The sequence below is a fragment of the Cololabis saira genome, chromosome 22 (genome assembly GCF_033807715.1).
Source record: "Cololabis saira isolate AMF1-May2022 chromosome 22, fColSai1.1, whole genome shotgun sequence".
NCBI lineage: Eukaryota > Metazoa > Chordata > Actinopteri > Beloniformes > Belonidae > Cololabis > Cololabis saira.
In genome coordinates, this window is record NC_084608.1 from 18,910,143 (window position 1) to 18,932,581 (window position 22,439).

General features: G+C 41.5%; 2 protein-coding genes across 2 annotated transcripts; one reads left to right on the forward strand and one right to left on the reverse strand.

The window, feature by feature from the left end:
- Positions 1–2,143: 2,143 nt before the first annotated feature.
- Positions 2,144–14,981, forward strand: csrnp1b (cysteine-serine-rich nuclear protein 1b). Its single transcript, XM_061713214.1, has 5 exons — positions 2,144–2,327; positions 8,190–8,382; positions 10,920–11,179; positions 11,277–11,573; positions 11,691–14,981. Exons 2-5 carry the CDS (start codon positions 8,208–8,210, stop codon positions 12,675–12,677), a joined length of 1,719 nt encoding a protein of 572 aa, XP_061569198.1. The 5' UTR covers positions 2,144–2,327; positions 8,190–8,207; the 3' UTR covers positions 12,678–14,981.
- A 2,217-nt stretch (positions 14,982–17,198) lies between these two features.
- Positions 17,199–21,564, reverse strand: LOC133423078 (chymotrypsin-like elastase family member 1). Its single transcript, XM_061713184.1, has 8 exons — positions 21,520–21,564; positions 21,326–21,420; positions 20,291–20,397; positions 20,051–20,179; positions 19,710–19,846; positions 18,725–18,870; positions 17,370–17,519; positions 17,199–17,289 (listed from the first exon to the last, which is right to left on the reverse strand). Exons 1-8 carry the CDS (start codon positions 21,551–21,553, stop codon positions 17,266–17,268), a joined length of 822 nt encoding a protein of 273 aa, XP_061569168.1. The 5' UTR covers positions 21,554–21,564; the 3' UTR covers positions 17,199–17,265.
- Positions 21,565–22,439: the final 875 nt, after the last annotated feature.

The window sequence follows — 22,439 nt, forward strand, 5'->3', positions numbered from 1 at the left end:
ACACCCTGGACAGGTCACCAGTCCATCACAGGGCCACATATAAACACACAAACCATGCTCACAACCACACTCACGCTCACACCTACGGGCAATTTAGAATCACCAATTAACCTAATATGCATGTTTTTGGATAAAAAGTATAAAAAGTATGAAGTGTAAATGTGAAAATGTACAGTTGTGGGTTGTATGAAGCACGGTGATGATCTTATGTTGGGCGTTGGCAATACTAATTCATAACAACACCCATGGAAAACAGAATAGTGACACATCCACTGACTTTTACAGTAAGTCAACAGTTACCTGTTTGACTTGATGTCAAACAAGACTGAACTTTTATAAACCGTTAAGCGTGGATGTTAGTGTATGTCAGTGTATGGTTGTGACGTCACAACTTTGGGAAAGGGCCGATTGCTGGTTTAAAGGTGCTGTTTCTGAATTTAGAGTGCCCCTTAATTCATTTATTCATTTTATTACTAAATTCATCATATCAACGTAAGAAACGTGATTTTAAAATACATCCAGTTTTGTACAAAAGGTAACCTTTAAAATACAAGCTTTTGCTTTGTTACTTATTGTAAATGAAGAAGGGTTGTCAGTCACATTCCAGGACCGTCTCTCTTGGTAAACAGTAAACAATGCAACGTGTTTATGCCTTTATCTGGTGGATCACTTTGATTAAACCTGTGTTGGTAAGTATAAACCGGCTGGGAACTGACCGTTTGTTATTGGTTAAAGTTCCCCCTTGAAACTGAACGTAACTTACGAGATCGGTTTAAAAGAAACTGAGTCATACATTCATAAAGCTTAGTCAGTGTTTTCCTTTTTGACTGGAAATTAGCCACACCACACGGCAGCAACTGCACCTCCCACGTCGCACACACAGATTATCTTATTATCTTTCTGATAACATTACTTGTTAAAGCTTTTACTGCCACTGCACGTGAATGAGGGGGAAATTGGTATTTCTAAATTGGCATCCAAAAGCTGAAACGTCAAAATGATTAATAGTTATTATAAAGTGAGGGTATTTACATTTATTTATCTGTTTATCTTGGCACGCATAAAGGACTTGATGAGCGTGTATGTTTAGTTTAGTTTAGTTTAAGTTTATTTCAGTCATATATACCTTTCAAGGCAACAAGGAAGAGACATTTTTTTACAATTTGACTGAAAAAGGCTCAGGCAGAAGCAGAGCTTAATGCCTGGCTACTACACAACTTAAGCTACACAATACATGGTGTCAAGTGTGAAGAAAAAAAAGAGCAAACATATTATATACATATACTGTACATACACTTGCATACATACATGTACACACATAGATGCATATACATATACATACACATACATATCTCTTTTCCCCTTTTTTCAATTACAGCCATAACACCCAAATATAAATACACATAATGATTTTCTGAACATAACAAAGGAAGTACATTGCTTAAGTTTGAGATCAACACTATTCCACAGCTGGACCCCTTTAAAATAAATACATCTTCTTTTAACTTCTTTTATCACTTTTGGAAACAAAAATCTGCATCCATCTCTTAACACATATTTACTCTCAGATGCTATGAAAAACTTCTGCACACTGTCTGGTAGTGTTTTATTTTTTGCTTTAAACATGATTTGCATTGTTTTATAATAAACCAAGTCTCTAAACTTCAGAATATGAGAATTTAAAAATAATGGATTAGTATGATCATAATATCCCGCTTTATTTATGATGCGTATAGCTCGTTTTTGTAGTAAAACAATTTTATCAGTTATGGTTTTCAACGTAGATCCCCATAATTCCAGACAGTAAGTTAAATAAGGAAGTAAATTAAGTATAAACTTTTATTATTTGAGCCTGTCTTTGGTTTTGTACATGATTGCAATTGATTTTGAGATTTTCCCTTTTACATATTCAACATGTTTTTTTTCCAGTTAAGTTGATGATCAATCACAACACCGAGGAATTTGGTCTCCCTGTGTCTTTTATTTGCGTCTTTATTCATTTCTTTTCCAGGCAGGTAGTAGTGGTAGTCAGTGCGGGAGGAGGAGGGCAGGAAGCGGCGTGGGCAGCCTCCCTGTGTCACCGCCTGCGTCAGCCCGGACGCCAGGAGGGAGTTTTCCACTGACGAAAAAGGCTGCGCTTCTCGTCAGTCGCTCCAGACAAGGGAAGCGCTCGAGCCGCTCCGGAGCCCCGCACCGCAGCCGCGTTCATGCGGGGATAAGCGCCGCATTTATCCGCGCCGCTCGGATTTACTTCCCCTCTGTTATCCCATCGACTCTTCATCCAGCGCTATTTTTGTTCCTAATGGTGATATCGGATACTTGAACTGGTGAGTACGAGCGAGGGATCGCGACTCCGCTGCCGCTGCTTGGGTTTATCCAACGCCGTCATGTATTTGTATCAGCCTTTATAACCTCTTACCGATAAGTTTGAGTGTTATTTCTGTTTCCCCTTTTTCTGCCTGAGCCCTTTTAAATATCCGGTTGTGTTATTGGTGATTCGAAAAGCTTTCCTTTGTCGGATTTCTTAAAGAACATTTTGTGTTTTAGTCGCTTAAGTTGACGCTTTATTGTGCGTTATTGACGCGCTTTGGACGCAGTTGTTAGATTTTTTTTCTCCCCTGGCCATCTTACGCAAATAATCACAAGCTGAAGGAATGAAATATTTAGTAGTTTAAATCCAATACTACGAGATTAATTCAATGATCTCCTATTCGGAGAGTCCTTATTTGGGGTTGGTGGAAACTTCTCAGGTCAGACGCGGAGGTTTGTGCGCCGCATTTGAGTGTTTTTTTTTCCCCCTGTTGTGGATTCATGTATCTGAACTGTTGATGAGGTCGGCTTTGTGTATTGAGCCCGTGTGTGTGTGGAGTTGTTCACCTCCGCGGTGCTGGTGCGCCTCTTGTAACGAGAGCGACTCCTGAAGGCACTACATCTGAGCGCACAGCTGACAGCGCTGCTGTCATTAGAATTAGCATTAATCATGAGGAATGATCGGGTCGGAGGAAGGGGGAGAGATGGAGGGGGGAGAGCACTGGCTGGCCTCCCCACGCGCATGTCCAGCTCTGGTTTTATAATGGATTTTTTTTTGGTTTATTTTTTTTTCTTTTCCATATTATTATTGATCCGTGTTTTTTTTTTTTTTTTTTTTTTTTTTTTTTTGTGTGTGTGCCCATTTTTGGCCACCTCCGCGCAGGTGGCAGTGAGCCAGGTGCGATCACGGAATGTCGAGCTCCTTCATTGTTTGATCCAACAGTTTTCCACAGCAGCATGCGGGGGATATTTTCTTCTCAGAATCACTCCTTTTTTATGTTTAAGACTAAAGTTTTTTCTTGATTTTAATGTACCGAGGAGGAGCTGCGCGTGTTTGCTGATTATTTATTGATATTGTCACGTGTAGCTGGGTTTTAATGCGTTTTTCAGGTGTGACACTGTTGTCTTGGACTCTGGTTCTTTTATTTTTTATTTTCGAGCTTCTTTAATCGTCTCTAGCGCGACCTCACCCGGATCATTTTTGGAATCATGTTTTCTGGAATTAAGCTACAGAGAACTGAATGATCCTTTGTTTACTGAGAGCGCATATATCCCTTGGTATTGTGGCATGCATGCTCAGAAATGTTAAATAAATCTTTTTCTCTTCTTGTGTGACATAATTTTCCATTATTAGCTCACACTTTATTCCCTGATCCCTTAATACCAAATAAAAATTAAAAGGATAAGTGACCCCTTTGTTGCCCTTTCATGAAGGCAGCTGTAAATTACAACCAAGAAACCAAACCTCAGTGTAAAATATCGGAGGAAATTTCATCCACAACCACAACACATTATCCATACCTTCTAACTACCTCCTATCCATCATGTGATGCTGTTCACTTAACCTCGTGTTGCCTGCAGCTGTCAGACACAGCATAGATAATCAGGATGGCCACTTCCTGTGTGCTGCAGTGTATGTTTCACAACCTCAGGAAGCTGGTGTACACTTTTAGTATCCGTGTCCCCAGCTGGGAGAGGCGGCAGCGGCAAAAAGCTGGGTTCAGACAAGGTTGTCTGTGCCTGCTTCATTTTGGTCACGCAGGATGGCCCCACGCTTTTGTGCCGGGAGACGAGAGAGTGGAAGAGGAGGAGGAGGAGGAGGAGGAGGAGGAGGAACAGGGTGCCTGCTGACTGTCTCCAACACAGCAGCAGAGTGCTCCCATCTGGCTTTGTCCTCTCCCAGCATTCCATGCAGCAAGTGTCCCAGACTGGAGCACGACCCTTGAACCTGCAACCTTCTCTTTTCCTCCACATGCACCCCGAGCAGAAGAGACGGCGTCTCAAATTTTGCTGTTTAAGTCTTAAGAGACCATGCTTTTTTTTTTTTTCCGAAAGAGGTGGGGAAAAAAAAACCCAGCTTGCCTGATTCTTTTGCTTTCCCTTAAAAATAAAGCAAAACTGACCCTAATAGTCTTTCTGCATGCATCACCTTTCCATTTCTGTTTGTCCTGCACAACTAATCAGTGGCAGCTGAGGGCATGTGAGATCCACGTGCAAGCTAATACCCTGTCAGGTGTGGCTATAGGAAAAGCTCAAGTGCCTTAAGGGTGTAGGACTTTCCAGTGGTTAGCAGTAGAAAACACATCTGGGTTGGATGGAGCCTGTGTTCTTCTCTCACTGTTGCAGCCAGAGCAGCTCTGCCAGACTGAAATTCCTGTGGCTTGGAGACATGACATTATTTATTTGTTTTGTACAATCCGTCCTCCTTCTTCCCACTACCTCTCCTTTTTGGAATCAGTGTGTGCACGGGTCAGGAGAGGAGGAACAGAATGTTTCTGTGGCACAATCACAGCAAGCTTTGGGCTCCGGCGAGAACAACAGGCTCATAGAGGAGCCGGCAGGAGCTGTCCCTGCTTTGTTCCAGCAGGTGGAGCGCTTCCCACCAACAGCTGGCTCCAAGTAATGAGCCAGAGTTTTCCCCCAGCTGTGGAGGAGCAGGAGTCCAGCCCACGGGCTCCTCTGCGACTCTGATCGGTTACCTCTGAGCTGGAAGTGAGAGGTGCTATACCTAGAAGCCTGCAGGGGGATGACTTGCCCAGACAAGACTCCACACACACGCAGGAAGACTCCCAGGCTCATCATTATCACATTTTATGAGCGCTCAGTCAGTCATTCAGACACTGTAGAAGGTTGTCAGTGTGCCATGTAAATGTGCTTGGCGGGCTAAGATTAGTGTGGTTGTCGCTCCCGCCCACGCCGTTATCAGCAGCAAAGGGGGCTGGACAGGCAGCGCAAAGGGGGCAAAGTCAACTGTGACTTGTCCTGCGCTGCAGGGCAGACAGGGCCAGATTTAACAGGCTACAGGTTGAAATCCCTGCACATCTATCAATGTGTACAAGGGAGTTCTTTGGGTTTGTTTCTGCAAAAGTTCTTATCAAATAATTCTCTCTGCGAGTGAAGAAGGAGGTTAGCAATCCTTCTTTAAAAGCAACAGTGGAGCAGTTTTAAAGTATTAGATTTATGATGCAAATGCAGCCTTTTTTGTAGCGTCGTGTCCTGCGTTTGAATAATTTACAGGACCTTTAATAAGGACAGCAGTGAAATCTGTCTCCAGATAAGATAGTAAAGAGTTGTGAAGCCATATGAACAGTCTGTAGCTATGTCTATCAACATAATCTCATTGGACTGACACAGTTATACATTTGACTTCAGCTATGTAGTACTTCTGGTGACAAATCTCCTCGTCAGAGATTTATCTCTCCGACTTTGTGACAACTAGCTGGGGAGCACCTCGGTGGGTGCATCCTTTATCTGCCTGGCTGTGTGCGGTTGATGGAATGACAGTGATGCATAATTTAGTGCGCGCTGAAAACATGCTGTGCTGCCTCTTTGGCTCGGCTGTCCAATCACATCTTTTCTCCATTTAGAGCAGACAGTCACAGGCGCTGCCTTCTTGGGGATCCAACTCTGAATTCCTCTCTTTTATCCCCCCTCTCTTCTCCACCCTTTTGCAAATGAGTCATTGCATGACATTGTCTTTTTTTGTTAATTTTTTTTAACCCCCCCCCCCCCCTGAAAGAAAAAAAAAAGTCCCTTGTTCCATGCGCCCTCCATGCTTTCTTGGCCTTGTTCTGTGGGTGCAGTGGCTGAGCAGGCTGAGAAGCTCCAGATTGACTACAAGCCGTCGCCTTGCCAGGATTAACCTCTCGCCATTGTTTCTGCCCGTTGAACAGGATTAACAAATCAATGTGTCAGGTAGACTGCAGTCAAGAGACAATGACCCAGTTCTGACACTACAGCCCCCCCCCCAACACACACACACATGCACACACACACCTCGCTTCTCCCACCGCTCTCTCCCTCTTCTGCCTCACTGCAGCTTTTAATTAAAAAGACTTTGCTTAGCTGGCGCTATGCACTCCCTTGAGGACGCCTCACAGCTTTGTTTTCCTTTTTTCCTGAGAATTGGGGGTGGGAATGACGGCAAAAATGGAAGGTGAGCCCTTGTGCGTTCCTCTTTCACAGAATTGTGTGCAGCGTGCCGCCGTGCAGCACCGAGAACACATATGTCGTCTGATAAGTGAACACATAAGCAACAGATGCTGGATCCAGGTGTTTGTAAATTGTTTCAAGGCAAATCCCCTGATGTGATTTGAGGAGCTGTGAAAGGCATTTGGAGCTTATTTTGTGCCCGAGTACGTTCATGAATGGGAATTTAGAGGCTTCTTTTCTCATTGGTTGTGTAATGTAAAACACGCTGCGTTGGCTACCGTGTGGTGGAAGGCTCTTGCTGTTTGTTGCAGACACAGTATGAGCCGGTTGTTGCAAGGTGATTCATTCATCATAGGTGCACGGGTGGCAGCGTTATCTGACTGCAGCAATAACAACCAGCCCCCCCCCCCAGTACAGGTCTCAGTCTGCCTTTACAAAGTGGTCAACCTCTTGCCCTTGACTCAACCAAAAGGAGCCCTGGTTTTGCATAATTGTTCCCTGCTGCTTGCTTTGGGAATTGCTCTCCACTGCTTGAGTGTTTACTTTTGCATAAATAAAGACAAGACAAGCCCGGCGTGCAGGTCACACGTGGACTTGGAAGTTCTCGCAAAGTCATTAGAAGATTTCTGACGTCTGTTGTCTTTGGCGTCTTCACTAAGGACGCTGTTTCTGTGTCAAAAACCATCTTCATCATCTGAGACGTAAATTGAGCGCAATGCCAATGTAAATAGCCCTTCTGTGCAATTGTGTGAAAAAACAAGACTTTGATTGTGAACATTTTTTTTGACTAAATTATAGGTATAAGAAAGAAAATATTTAAACAAACAACGCTGAAAATAAGCAGAAAGCTTGAGGTGTATACACAACGCGCTGGAGCTGCAGCAGCTGCAAATGATTTGGCTGCGATTCCGTCGACAGTAAACAGTTTGATGGTGAAATGATCTATTTATGGGTAAAGTAAAAGCCTCCTTTCCCATCCCACGTCGTCGTAGGGAGTGTCTGCACTGGACCGGAGCCCAGTCATGTCTTTCCTCTCTCCTCGCCCCCTTACTTCCTTCCTCCGCCCACTCCATCCCTCCTTGTTTAAGCGAGTGGAAGCTCAACCCCAGTGATGATGATGACCTCTGTTAATTTATTTTTTTGTCTGGTTTTTATTCTGATATTATTATTTTGTTACTCAGAGCTGCTTGAGGTTTGAGATATTCATCAACAGTCTTATATCAGAATTAAACACATCCATGAGATGATATTGTTGAAGATAAAACACTTCTTCTTGAGAGTTTTTATTTATTTCTAGAACACAGAATAAGCGGCTAATATTCCCTGGCCTTGGCCGTCCTTATTTTATTGTGACGGATGCCTGAAGGGAATGATTGAAATTTCTGCGGCTTGTTCACCTTTGATCGGTCTTTTCTATAATCAATGCGTTTGCTGAGCTGATGGGATTTGTAGGTAGGTGAAGGGTCCAGTAATTGTTGACTTAGGCAAATAGGGCTGATTGATTGCTTCCTGTGCCGTGGCTAACTACCACTCACGGCTGAGTGCAGCATGACTTGGATGCTTGCAGTCTCTCACATGGCAGAGCACAGGATCGTAAAAGGACTATGTGCATACAGAAACTGTCATACCACTTCTTTCTTTTTAATTTAATAAGAGAAAGCCTGAGCCCTTTTAAAAGAATTATGTCTAATTTGCTAATAACCCTCTTTCTCCGGCTCTTCCTACAGATTGCTCTCACTGGCGCCATGAGTGGGCTTCTCAAGAGGAAGTTTGAGGAGGTGGATGAGGACCCGTGCTACTCCTCTCCCTCTTCCCTCTCCTCTGCCTGCTCGGGCTGGGACTCGGAGGGGGAGAGCTGCTACTCGGACACCCTGGATTCCACTCCCAGCAACCCCAGCTCCCCAGCAACTAACTTCAATAGTGAGTGTCCTCACCCAGTCGTAATTAATCATACAAATGGGTGAAAGCTAGGGATGGGCGGTATGGACTAAAAAATGTATCACGATAATTTCCGGCATTTATCCCGATAACGATTAAAAAATACCAATTCAACTCCACCTTTTCAACTATAAATCTATCTCGCTCTCAGATCCGCCATGTTTGTTACACAAATCGTCATCAACGGGAATTTATAATTTTTTCTTTCTTTCTTTCTTTCTTTCTTTCTTTCTTTCTTTCTTTCTTTCTTTCTTTCTTTCTTTCTTTCTTTCTTTCTTTCTTTCTTTCTTTCTTTCTTTCTTTCTTTCTTTCAGGCTCATTTCCTTCCTACCTCCTTTCTTCCTGCTCTCTCCTTCCCTCTTCCCTTCCTATTTTCTCCCTTCCTTCCTCCTTTCCTTGTTTTCTCCCTTCTCCCCTTTTCTTCCTTCCTTCCTTCCTTCCTTCCTTCCTTCCTTCCTTCCTTCTTTCCTCCTGCTCTCTCCTTCCTTCCTTCCTTCCTTCCTTCCTTCCTTCCTTCCTTCCTTCCTTCCTTCCTTCCTTCCTTCCTTCCTTCCTTCCTTCCCGTACGTTGTGGATTTAACGCAGAACCATAAATCATTTTTACACAAAAACTTTATCAAAGGGAATTTATCGTTTTTACCTCGAGATGACAAATTCTTATCGTGAGGAATTTTTTGGACGGTATATCGTGAACGGTAAAATATCGCCCATTCCTAGTGAAAGCACATGCTCTTTTTTTTTTTTTTTTTTTTTGAATGCATCCTCTCACCTTGTCTGCAACACCCACTGGAGCTTTGAAAACAACACATAAAATTGGGGAGAGGTTAAGGAATTAACGCAGCTGGCAGCCCATGAAACACTTCATACAGTAGAAATTATTTCAGACTTCTGCAATGAATACCTCCTTTTGATTTCGTGCCCTGAAGCTGCAAAAATGGCTAATCGCATTGTGCAGTGGCTGCTCACCTTGGCTCCGTCTCCACCTTCCTCCACGGAGCCTCGCAGACAGAGACGGCTTCACCTTTTTTTCCTTTTAGACATGTGGGTCAAGCTGCTTCGGGGTATTTCTGTCTGGACCTGGGCGAGCCTGTCAGACTTTAGGGGACCGGGGGCCGGGTTGTAGAGGGATTGTGTTGTACAGGAGAAGGGCAAGCCGTTGCGAGGTTTCCAGGATGGTGGGGCAGGAAGCCAGGAAGGGAAGCATGGCCGGTTGCCAGCGCCGGGAACACACAGTGCCTTGTCTGAAGCCCGGGCGTGCACCCAGCACAGGTGCTGAAAGAGGCTGGGTGAAGGGATAGAAAAAAAGGGGGGGAGGAGGGGGGGCAATCCAAAAGGCAAGCACGCACATCTAGAAGGGCTTTTATGATCCAATGTTTGTGTTGGACAGAAAAGTAGCTTACCATTGTGAAGCGGAGAAGAAGAAAAAAAAAATCCATCTCATTTAGAAGCTGTAGATAGGGTGTTATTTGTCTCTTGTGGGTGTCACAAGCCTGACTGGATTTGATGGATGTGAAGCTGAAGCTGGCAGTTTATTTCATCCGTATTACCTCTGGCAGCAGATTAAACAACATAGTAAGGCTTTTGTGTGCTGCTTACCCATGTTGAGGTAAAAGGTTTCTTTTTGTCCTCTGAGCATTCAATTATCACACTATAAGTACAACAATTTTCATGTTTGACTTCTGGGACTTTTTGAAGGCTGATTGTTAGGAGTGTGTCACAAGAAAGTTACTACAAGGAGTCCCCCAGCACATAATAAAGGTAATGGCCACCATATGCACAGGAGATTACCAGAGTTTGGCAATGAAAGTATAGGAAAAAGGTGCTCTTCTTTTAAGAGAGGTTTGAAAGTTGAATATTTGTGTGAGAAGGAAGTGGAATTTATTTTAAAGCTTAAATAATTGTTGGTCGTTTTTTCCCTCTCACATATGGTTCTACTTTGGTTCCCATATGTTTTTATGGCATTTGTCTGCGTATAGAAAGGTAGCCCGTGGATGCGGCTCCTGAATCGTTTACCAGAGAGACAACCTTTTGACTCTGGGTCATGTGTAGGCTCACTGAGAAACCGGGCTGGGAAGGTTTTGATTTGTGCCCCGAGAGCCTGCTTTTCCAACCCTCCACCCTCATCTGGAGGCCTGGAGCACCGCTCTCTGCTCACTGATCCTCGCTGCTCTGTTTCCGCCGTTGTGTTGGCCACCAGAGGGAAATTCCTGAGCTGGGTGGGTTTTGTCGCACAGTTGGACGAGAGACATGGATGGATTCCAGGTAGTTTAGGTTTCACGTAACAGGATGTAAGTGTGTTGGCAGTGTCTTTTAATTGGGTGCATGATAAAGCCGGGGCAATGAATCAGAAAAGTGTCCTTTTACAGTCTATTCAGCAGCATTTGTGCACAGTTCAAGCATTCAAGTATTGGGGCATTGTGCCATCTAGTGGCTTAAAATAATGCAGCATAACATTTCAATTTCAAACTCCTCTTATTTGAAGTGCTTGTGTTCTAAGTGAGCTCTTTTTCTATCCACAGCCACATCCATCCTTAAGAAGGCCAAGCGAGCTCGACGGGGAAATGTGACATTTGACCAGGTGACGGTGTTCTTCTTCCCGCGGTGCCAAGGCTTCACCAGTGTTCCCAGTCGGGGAGGATGCACTCTAGGCATGATGCAGCGCCACAGTTCGCTCCGCACATTCACGCTTGCAGAGTTTGCTGTGGAGCAGCGGCTCCTGCGCCGGGAAAAACTCCTCAACAGACTCAGGGAAGAGAAACTGGAAGCTCTGAAACTAAAGGTGAGAAATTACATGGTTTACTGTCAAATCCACCAAACTAAACTCCCTCTCTTGTCCAGTGTAATAATTTAAACATGATGGATTTTTGTCACTTTAGCTGACAAAGAATGGAACCCAAGAAAACGAGGAGGCGGACCGGCTGACGGTGGACGACATCCCAGAGCAGGATGTAGACGTCAGCGGAGCCAACCTGGACGAGGGCTCTTTCCTGCAGCCTTACCCGTCTAAACAGCGCTATGCACTGCTCAAATCAGCGGGCGTGAAGAAGATCGATAAGGAGGAAAAGAGGCAGCTGCATGAGCTGAGAATCTCCAGGGAGAACTGTGGTTGTGACTGCCAGGGCTTCTGCGAACCGGAAACATGCAGCTGCAGCCTGGCTGGCATCAAATGTCAGGTAAGAGCTGGAAAGGCCCTGCAGATTTCATGCTCATAAACCCACCCGAACACAGCGCGACCGCTGGTTTATGTTACATCACAAAAGAGTCAACAAATTTCCTCTTGTTTCCTGCAGATGGATCACTCTTCTTTCCCGTGTGGCTGCACCAAGGACGGCTGCGGAAACACAGAGGGCCGCATTGAGTTCAACTCCACCCGGGTCCAGACGCATTACATCCACACCATCATGAAACTGGAGCTGGAGAAAAGACTGGAGGAGCAGTCGAGCACGGAGGAAGAGGAGGAGGAGAACACAACAGATGCCAACCCCCTACCAGCAGTGCCCTCATTCCCCTTTAGCTCGGAGCTGGCAGCAGCCGGAGAGAACAGTTGCAGCAGCGACATGACGGACTTATCGGACTCTTCGGGTCAGAGTGAGGACTCGGAGGCCGGCGAGGGCCAGTGCCAGCAACAGAGCCCGCTGGACGTCGACGAAAAAGGCCTGAGCCGCATACTCTGTTTCACCGACACGGAAAGCTGCTCAAAAAGTAACGTGGATGGCGAGGATAAGAACAGTAGAAACACTCAACAGCACGAGCAGCAGCCATCCACGGAGGCGTTTACTAGCTTTAGCATGGTGGACTTTGCCGACGAGAACGACAATATAGACGCTGCACTGTTGGACTCTGCAGACGATCACACAGACAATCGAGCAACAGCCATTTCAGAACTTTTAGATGAGAATGCCAACCAGGGAAATGCCCTATTCCACAGCAGTAGTGTGCCACACACGCCCTCCCCCACCATCGACCGCTCTGCAAGCTACAACATGGACCTGAGCCTCTCCTCGGAGTCCGACCTGGAGTTCTTCGATGGCTTCCCTTGTCTGGGCCACAGCTCGCTCTACAACTCCCTCAAGGAGTACGAGCACATGGACAATTTCTTTCAGTATCAGTCGCCTAGTTACCCCAGTTTCCCCACGGCGAGCGACCCTGGGACGTGCCTACTGGAGTCACTGATCGGCCTCTCGGAATCCGTCCCAGAACCCCCCGCCACATTTACGGACAATCAGCTGATGGAGGAAGCCATGAAACTGTCTGTGATGGAGTCTGTGAAAGTTTGACGAAATTTGTGGACTGTGTAAGAAGAAAATACAAAAAACAAAAAAAAAAAAACAGGGGTTTTGTAGGGCGCTGAAAATGCACATAAGATGTCAACATGTTTGGAGGAAGCTGTGATTTCTCTTTTGCCTAATAAATGTTAGGTTTCCACACTTGCCTTCAAAATGTTAGCAAAGCAGTTTGGGATTATCGCTGTGTGAGATGGCAGCTAGTGTTTGAAATTAAACAAACAAACAAAGGGAGCTCAGTTTGACCAGACTCGTAGAAACCAATGATGGCTCTCAATTCCTAAGAAAGCTCTTTTGAACCAAACCAAAATCAAATGCTAAACAGGAATCAGCCTCGACTGTGGCCAGGTTGGAAATCTCAACACAGCTGAATGTGCACCTCAGGGAATTTCTTTCTAGCTTTCTAGCTTTTGGAGGCAATGTGCGGTGACCGTTGCTGTGATGGCCTTCTATTGAAACCCGAGTCAAATTGCAAAAATAGTCCTCGTACGTGTCCTACCTTCGGGATTGCACCCAGACGACTTGAGCTACTGGGGTCAACCGTGAAGATAGTGGACTGTTTCTCCTCAAGATCTGTCCCAAGGGTCTTACATGGTACAAAAAAGGAAAAACAAATCCCTGTTAAAGCTCCTCGATCAGCACTTTATCTGTGAAAATAGCTATGTATGCATAGGCATCGTTGTTTTGGTCATTTGGGATGGATTCAGCAGTTCAACGCTAAATTATGGAGTTTCTTATTTATGAGCTGGGAAACTACAATTAATTCTCACACTCTTTAAACCTGTAGCTGTATTATCTTTATTGCTATTGTTTTAAATTATTTCCTTTTACAATTTTGTTTTATTTATTTCAGTTAGAGCCTCCTTTCATTCAAGCAGCACTGTGGTTTTGTACACCCTAAAGTACAATCTTTCCTTTTTTCCATATCACGTTAACGCATTGTTATGGGAAATGGGACCACAAATCCATCAGCAAGTATTTAATATCTTACTTTTTTCTCTTTTTTTTTCTTTCTTTTTTTGTAAGTTATTCTGTCATTATTTCATTAGCTATTTAATTTAAGATATTTTGGCAATAACATGGGCTGTTGTAAAGTTTACTGGATGTGCCTGTTTATCCGGGGAGCCATGCCTGCCGCTGGTGTGAGCACAGTGCTTCCATTTAAGCTTTGGGACTGAAAACTGTGGATTCTCCCTAATCACTGAAACAAAATTATGGGTCTATTGTGTTGCTGCCTATAATGTAACCATAGAAAATTACACTAATATTTTGTAACTAATTTATGTAGGATGATAAAAGAATTCTAATCACTGACAAATTGAATATTTTATTAAGAAATTAGTAATTTTCAATCGGGGACAGCCTTTGTAATATACTAATTATAAAAGAAATGTATACTTATGAAGGTAATTGCTCTGCAGCATTCTGAAGTATTTTTTTGTAGGCAGCCTTAGGGTTGGAAATCTTAGAGAAATGCCACTAAAACTAATTGCAAAGATCAATTTGATTGTACTCTGAATTTCTTTGGAAGTCTGTGACTTGGGTTAAAGTATGTTATGAAATACACACGTGAAGGGTATTTTTTGGGGTAAAAACTGCATATATTATACAATTTTTATCGCAAACAAACCCTGAAATTTGAAGAAATGCCTCATCAATTATAGAACAAGATGTTTTTTTTTAAAGGTGATCGTGCCGTCACCTGCGTGAAGAGCTGAGAGACACTAGAGAGTTGATGTACATATCTCACCCTTTCTACAGCTGATTTATCAGCCTTTCTGGACCCTTTTAGAAAAAAATGCATGCAGGTCCTGTTTGTTAAGACTTGTTCTGATTAATTGTATACTTTTGAAAAGTGCAAAGTCACATCGGAAATGTATTATTCGCTTTTTGCCTTCTTAATTATTTTGAAAAATCCATCCGATATGTTCTTACGCCGTGAAGAGGGCACTAATTATTTTTTTTATTTAATTTTTTTTGCAAGCAAATGTTTGTTTCTCTTGTATAAAAACATCAATTCTCATGAAGAAATGGCAACAGTGAGTGTTTCAGTGTAATGTATTACAGTACAGTTGATTTTCATGTTTTCAAAAGAACGTGTCTTACTTTTTCTTTCTTTTTTTTGCCTTTTGTGTTGTGCATATTTCTGCTTGAAAGGTCCTGCAGAGCAAACAAAGCTGCTTTATTTTTTACATATTCACACATTAACCTGCTGTTCAAAAACAGTTTCTTTCATCTAAGCCATTTTTGACAGCTTATCCCTCCAAATAATAATAATAAAAAAAATCCTTTTGTAAATTCTTGCTTTTGTTGTTGTTTGTCATTCAGAAGGAGACAGAGATATGATCAGGTGCAGAAGTACTTGGACAATGATGGTTTATGAAGGCAAAAACCATAAAAACTATCACAATCAGGCAGAAATAAAATAAGATGTTTTCAAAGTGTAAATGTGTTCAGCTTTGAGAAGTTTACAAAAATATAATTTTTGCTCTGAAGGAATTGCACCCGTTTTCAGGAAAGTACCTCCATCTTCAGGGGATCAAAGTGACATATTTTTAATTTAATTATAATTTTTCCTTCTTGGATGAAAAGGATTTCCCGTCAATGACTGCCTGAGGTCTGGAGCTTCTGAATGTCACCAAGCTCTGAGTTTCACCTTCAGTTGCTGCTTGTTTTTGTATATATTTTATTTAGCCTTCAGTTTTGTCTTCAGTAAATGGAAAAAAAGCTGCTTTGTGGAGTAAAGACTGATTCAACAATTGGAGAATAATCCACATCTTTGCATTGACAAAGTCTTGAGGCACTTTTTCACATTTTTAAGGTCATTGTACATCTGGATTGTGAAGCTCCATCCCATCAGTTTTGTCTCATTTTGCTGAATGCGAGCACAGCGTTCAGCCCTTTACATCCCAGGATTCACCTTGCTGCTTCTGCAGACACATGACTAAACACCAGTGAGCACCATGTTTGACAGGTATCATTTAGATCATGAGCAGGTTCTTTCCTTCTCCATGCTTTTCTCTTGCCGCCATTCTGAGTTTATCCCAGTTTCATCCATCCAAAGAGTCTGATTCCAGAGCACGAGACGCTTTTGTTCGGGCTGTCCTGTTCTTCAACGTTGTTTGTGGTTTGCACCTTTGTAATAAATCCTCTGTATTTACATTGGAGAAGACCTCTCGATTGCAGATTTTGACAGTGATGTACTCTCCTGAGTATTCTTGACTTTTGTTGATGTTGTAAAGGGTTTTTGTCTCCACCAAGGAAGTGACTCTGTAATCATCCCTTCAGTTGTCATCCAGGCCTTTTGATGTGGTTTATTTCACCAGTTCTTTCTATCTTTCTTTTTAATAAGGCTTCGAACTGTTGAGTGGGCCACATCTAAGTTTTTTGTTTGTTTCCTTTTATCTTCTGCATAGATTTATGTTGGTTTTTTTAGCATAATGGTTGCATTGGCAGCTCCTTAGACTTCATAATAGCTCTGGTCGAACAGCTGCCAAATCCCAACTTAATACCCGATATCAGCTCCAGATCTTTTGTCTGCTTCATCCGTCTTCAAGTAACAAGAGAAGAAACCACACCTGGCCGACTAACTTCCTTTTAGTCTATTGTAGTGGTGTATAAAGACAAAAATTATAAAAAAAAAAAAAACGCTTCCCTTGTCCAAATATTTTTGGACCTAATTGTAGTCCTGCAAAGTAAATTTTCTATTCACTAAATGATGGTGTTTTATAAGGGAGCACGATGCAAAATTATTCAACATGCTCACAGTTTGTTTTGTTAAATCTTTGTCCACAATCTCAAATTGAAGTAAAAACCTCCTCCACAGTGAAGTAAGAACACTGCAATAAAAAGTAATCTTCATCTCACCTTGAAATAATCAAAAACATTGTCTTTCATGGAATTTATCTGTGGTTTTTGGTTTCCGTGGCGGAGAGAAAAACACTTTGTATGATGTCACGCAGCAGTCTCCAGACCGCCACCACAAACATAAGGCCAGAAATTCCAGACGAGGAGGATATGTCAAGTCTGTGACTGAATAAAGCTCACATTTGGCCGCAGTTAAGAACGTTTGGTCCTTGTTAGGACACCGGTTTTAAGCAAACACAGCCTGGATGTTCTGGCTTTCTTTGATCCCAGAAACATGAGAAAAGAGTTGCCTCCATGAATCTTAAGCCCTTTCAGCCTGACAGAGGTCCGCTGCCTGTGATCTTAGGTTTAAAAAACATCCTCTGGAATTTTCCAGCATTTCAAGCTACAGATTGTGAGGTCAGGAGATCAGGACTGTAACCACTTTGTTGATACACCTTCAGCTGTGGTCCAGCCACTTACACTGATTGTGGGCCAAACACAGGAACGCAATATGCAGTCAGAGAGAAATGCACTTCTGACCCTGGAGGAAGGTGCAAGAGTGCCAAAATATGCATTAAATCAAAGAGGAGTATTGTGCTTTTGTCAAAAAACACATCAAACTTGCCAACTTTTGGTTATTTTAAGAATAAGGAAAACATGACAAACTGAGATGCTCATGAATTTTATTTCACAGGTCTGAAATGATGATTTGAAGAGCCTTGAACTCTGCTGTCTAAACCTTCCTGGATCCCGTAATCTGGAAAAACAACATAAATTAGTCCAATCTGTTTTGGTATCAACAGTCAGACACAATTGTGCAGGTTTAAAGAGGCTTACTGAATACATCCAGTCCATGAAAGACGAGACTCTGGTGAAGACGGTGGGTTTAGAATATTGGTTGCACATGCCAGCAGGTCCGTAGCTGACGACACCGTGGACTCTCCATGCTCCATCAGTATAGCAGTTCAGGGGACCGCCGGAGTCGCCCTGGCACACACAGCAAGAGGGCAGAGCATGGAATAAGAAAGCAAGACTTCTCGCCTCTCGGGATGAATTATCGTCCTTAAAAAATCCTCTTAACAGGGTCACCAACTGAACACATCTGCTTTATTAAGTGCATAGTTATAGTTTTATTTGGATCCCCATTGGCTGCAGCAAAACTGCAGCTATTCTTCCTGGGGTCCGACACATAATATACAGGAGTGTCTCAGAAAATTAGAATATTGTGATTTTCTGTAATGCAATTACAAAAACAAAAATGTCATACATTCTGGATTCATTACAAATCAACTGAAATATTGCAAGCCTTTTATTATTTTAATATTGCTGATCATGGCTTACAGCTTAAGAAAACTCAAATATCCTATCTCAAAAAATTTGAATATTCTGGGAATCTTAATCTTAAACTGTAAGCCATAATCAGCAATATTAAAATAATAAAAGACTTGCAATATTTCAGTTGATTTGTAATGAATCCAGAATGTATGACATTTCTGACTTTCTTTTTTAATTGCATTACAGAAAATAAAGAACTTTATCACAATATTCAAATGTTCTGAGACAGTCCTGTACAGTACATGACAAAAAATCAAAAGCAAACCTAAAGAGGTAGTAAAGAAAAAGAAAAGAAAAACGGAAACGAAAAAAGTGAAAAAAAGGAAATTCTACTACAAAATATACTTTAGATTTCTGTCAAATAAGACCAGTGCTCCTTTTGACACTCACATTAAGGTTACAGTCGTTCCGTTAAACATTTAGATATAATGCATTACAATACAAAATCATACATTCTTTAAATAGCATCAACCATTTCAAACAATGTATAGTCATCGACAATACGTTTAAGTTATGATCACTTATCATAACTTGAACAATGACCATTTTTAGTAAACCAATAACCATTTAATAATAATTAAATATGTTTTATATGTATTTATTTAAGATTATTTAAGTGCACAACGCTTTCAATTAGCAAAAACATCACATTTTATCTATTTACTTAACTTTTTTTTCCTTAAAAAAAAAGTGTGACAGTGGGTGTTCTCTATTATAACACCTAATTTTTGAGTGGGTCCATTCATGTGTAGGTGATAATTCATCGTTAGAAGTCAGAATATACAGAAAAGGCATAATATGGCCCCTTTAAAGCAAAGGATATTAACTTTTGTCACTGTATTTTTTGATTTTCATACCTGGCAGCCTGAAATGACGCCATCCCCTCCAGCACACACCATGGTTTTCAGAGCCAGGCTGCCCCACACCTCATGCCTGGAGCAGACCGCATGCTCCACCACGGAGATGGGAGCTTCCTGGAGGATTTCAACGGGGGTTCCCACGTCTGAGTTGGTGAAGACGGAGACCAGGAATTACAAACACGCACATCGTGTGTTCATGTGTAATCAGTACTTGAGTTGTAAAAAAAAATCAGGGGGATGGTGGTTTTTATCATAGGGGGACAGATAATTTGTGCTGATTACAAATAATATAATATATTACAAATAATAGCAGTGATCAAAACACCTGCAGAAATACTGCAGGAATGACATAGCAGCAGTTAAATGCAGCCTTCTGTAAGCTTTAAATATCCACTGGGCTTACATCTAATACATCAAAACACAACAATAAAAAACAGTTTTCTGAACTTATCAATATGACTCTGTCCTTTACAGGATAAGTAAAATGGATCACTGCAAAAACTCAAAATTTTAACAAGAATATTTGTCTTATTTCTAGTTAAAATGTCCCATTTTTGTAAAAAAAAAAAAACTCATTACACTTAAAACAAGAGTCATCACTGGAAAACAACAACAATTTTCACCTGGTTCAAGTAGATTTTCACTTGAAATAAGTAGAAAAATCTGCCAGTAGAACAAGATTTTTTTGCTTGTAATAAAAAGATAAATCTTGTCCCACAGGCAGATTTTCCTACTTATTTCAAGTGAAAATGTACTTGAAACAGGTGAAAATTGTCAAATAAGTTATTTTTCTGGTGATGACTCTAAATGTTGAAATAGCAGTAAAACCACATTCATTGATTAAATGACAAAAGGGATGGAAAGGGGGGATGGCAGTTTTACAGGGGAATGATTTGGACCGTTTTTATTTCAAGGGGGATGCCACCCCCCCCTCATCCCCCCTCAATTCGAGTACTGTGTGTAATGTATCGTGCTTACTCACAGTCTATTAAGCCCCAGCCTGAGATGTAACAGGTGAAGTCATGATCCAGCGTCTGCTCAGGGTAGGGGAGGTTGGCGAGCAGCACGTAATTGGTGCCAATCACGGGATCGGCCAGTTTCAAGAGAGCAATATCATTCCTGAAAGAAATGTCAAAACAACGAGTTGTACATTATCAAATGTAAGCAGTTTATGTGCTTTAATCATTTCTGACATTTCATTTTGGAGCTGAGAAGGAAGTAAAACGTCCCCATCATCAGGCATGAGTGCCCCCAGATTTCCTAGTGAACAAAATACATTTGACTTTAAACCAAAGGGGCAAATCTGAAATGTTAAGTGTTTACCCTTTGCCAAGATCCCCATTCCATTCCGGATGGACAATAATGCTTTCCACGTTGATGTTCTGCTCAGTGCCTTCATCTTTGTAGAGTTGGTACTCACCCACCACCACCCGGTATTTACTGCTATCCTTGCTGCATGAAAGAAGGAAAAAAGGAAGGAGAAAAAATCTTATCCACACACATTTATCCAAAAACATCATATGTTTGGAAAGATGTTGATGGGTTATGCAAAAGAGCTCAAACCTGAGGATACAGTGAGCTGCTGTCATGATATAGAAAGCATCAATGATGGTTCCTCCACAGATGTGACCGAAGTAACCGTCATTGTATGAATCATACTGGAGGGAAGCCTGAGATAAAAAGCTAAATGTGAGCTTTCTGGTTACATGTAATGTGTTACTAGTTCAGTTCTACATATCTGCAGTTCTCAGGCTACTTGGTGACCACAGAATTTTTTTTTTTTGTTTTGTCTTCAGATTTGGAATTATGGGGATCCACCTTTAAAACCACCTTAAATTCAATAATAAAACTTCAAAAACAAGCCATACGTATCATCAATAAGGCTGATTACTACGCTCACACAGATCCACCTTTTCTAAATTCTCATGTTATTAAATTTTATTATTTGTTTTATTATAAAATCATGCAAATTATGTTCAGAGCAAAATCAAAAATGCTCCCTGACTCAATACAGAGGTTTTTTTCAATTCAGGGGACTCCCTATAATCTTAGAGGTGTCTGCAATTTTACTGTACAAAAAGCTAAAAAAGGTATGAAAAGGAGACGTGTCTCCATTACTGGAGTTAAATTCTGCAATGATGCCAACATAAATTTAAAAACATGTCATTCTCTTTTGGTTTTTAAGAAAATGGTTTGTAAAGCTATTTTTGAAGCTTATAAGTGCAATTGACTATCTGGTAATGTTTCTTTGTTTTTCTGTTGTTTCTTTGCCTTTTGTTGTTTCTTTGCTTTTCTATTGTCTCTTAGGTTTTCTGGAGGTCGATAGCCACAAAAAGAAAGTTGGTAATATAGGATAGGCTTTTATAAGCAGTTTGCTTCAGCCTGTGCCTTTTCAGTCATTGTTCAACACATGATTATTGGTTTTGTGTGAAATGTGAATGCTGTGCACAATGTTTTTTGGTGTTGTGTTGTTTTTGTGTTGTCATGACTGAATAAACTTCATTCATTCATTAAAAAAAAAAATATATATATATATTTTTTTTTTTTATGGGAAAAGTGCCGTCTCTGCATTAAACATGCTGCAGTCAGTCGTCCTACCTGCCATCTCCACATTAAGCGATCAGCATCATAGCCTCCGATGACTCTGTCATTCTGCTCATTGTGGTTCAAGGGCTGTTCAGCCCAAATCAACCCTTTCATACAAACATACACAGAACATTCACGTACATGTCTGCAAAATCACGAGCAGCAAGAAAAGGCTGTCTTGTTGCTATATGTCACCGCAAGCTTACCAGCGCAGGACAGAAGAGTCACCAACCAAATCATGATGGAGAAGTGAGGATGGAGCTCAGTTTGCTTTTAACTATTTATAATAGTTTCACACTGAAAGACCTTCAAAAAGGTCCTTAAATCACACAAATGTTGGGTGACCTGCCAAAATCAACAATCCACCTGACACATTCCTTTCAGAATAAGCACAACATCCTGTGCATTAGCTGAGGAACAAACCAAAAAATATTGATATTTATGTGGTCTACAGACCCAATATGAACCAGTATGGTTTAAGATATCTATTTTATTTGTAACTTTATGCACTGAATAACTTCAACCACAAGAGAACTTGTATCTTATCAGTGTTTATTATCGTAGTGGGAAAGAACAGGTGCAGTTTGAGTCAGAGGGTACGCCGTCGTATTTGAGCAAAGTCAGCGAAACACTCTGAAAAGGTGTGATCCACACAGACGTTTTCCAACTGATGACTAACTGTATAAATAAATCAGCCGCCAGTGTAAAGAAGATCATGTTCCACAGCCTGTAACACTTCATGATATGGTTCAAAAACAAAGTGTGAACAGCAGGAACATTCCTATTTCAAGTTAGACACAGGTGTATAGTTACCATCATTTATAAATTGAGGAAGTCAAGTTTGAAGTACTTGTTCCTTGCCTGACTTGACATGACATGACAGCTGATGTTATGAGATTAAACTGCATATAGATTAACTGAAAATTGATTAAAAGGTATCTTAAACTTTAAGCCAAAAACACTAACATTTCACAGTGCAAACTTTTTAAAAATGACTTAATTTGCTCTCAGTAAGTTCAAGTAATAAAGATAAAGTAGAATAGAATAGAATATAATAGAATAGAATAGAATAGAATACTTTATTGTCAATATACCTGGGTACAGTGAGATTGAAAGCAGCATCTCT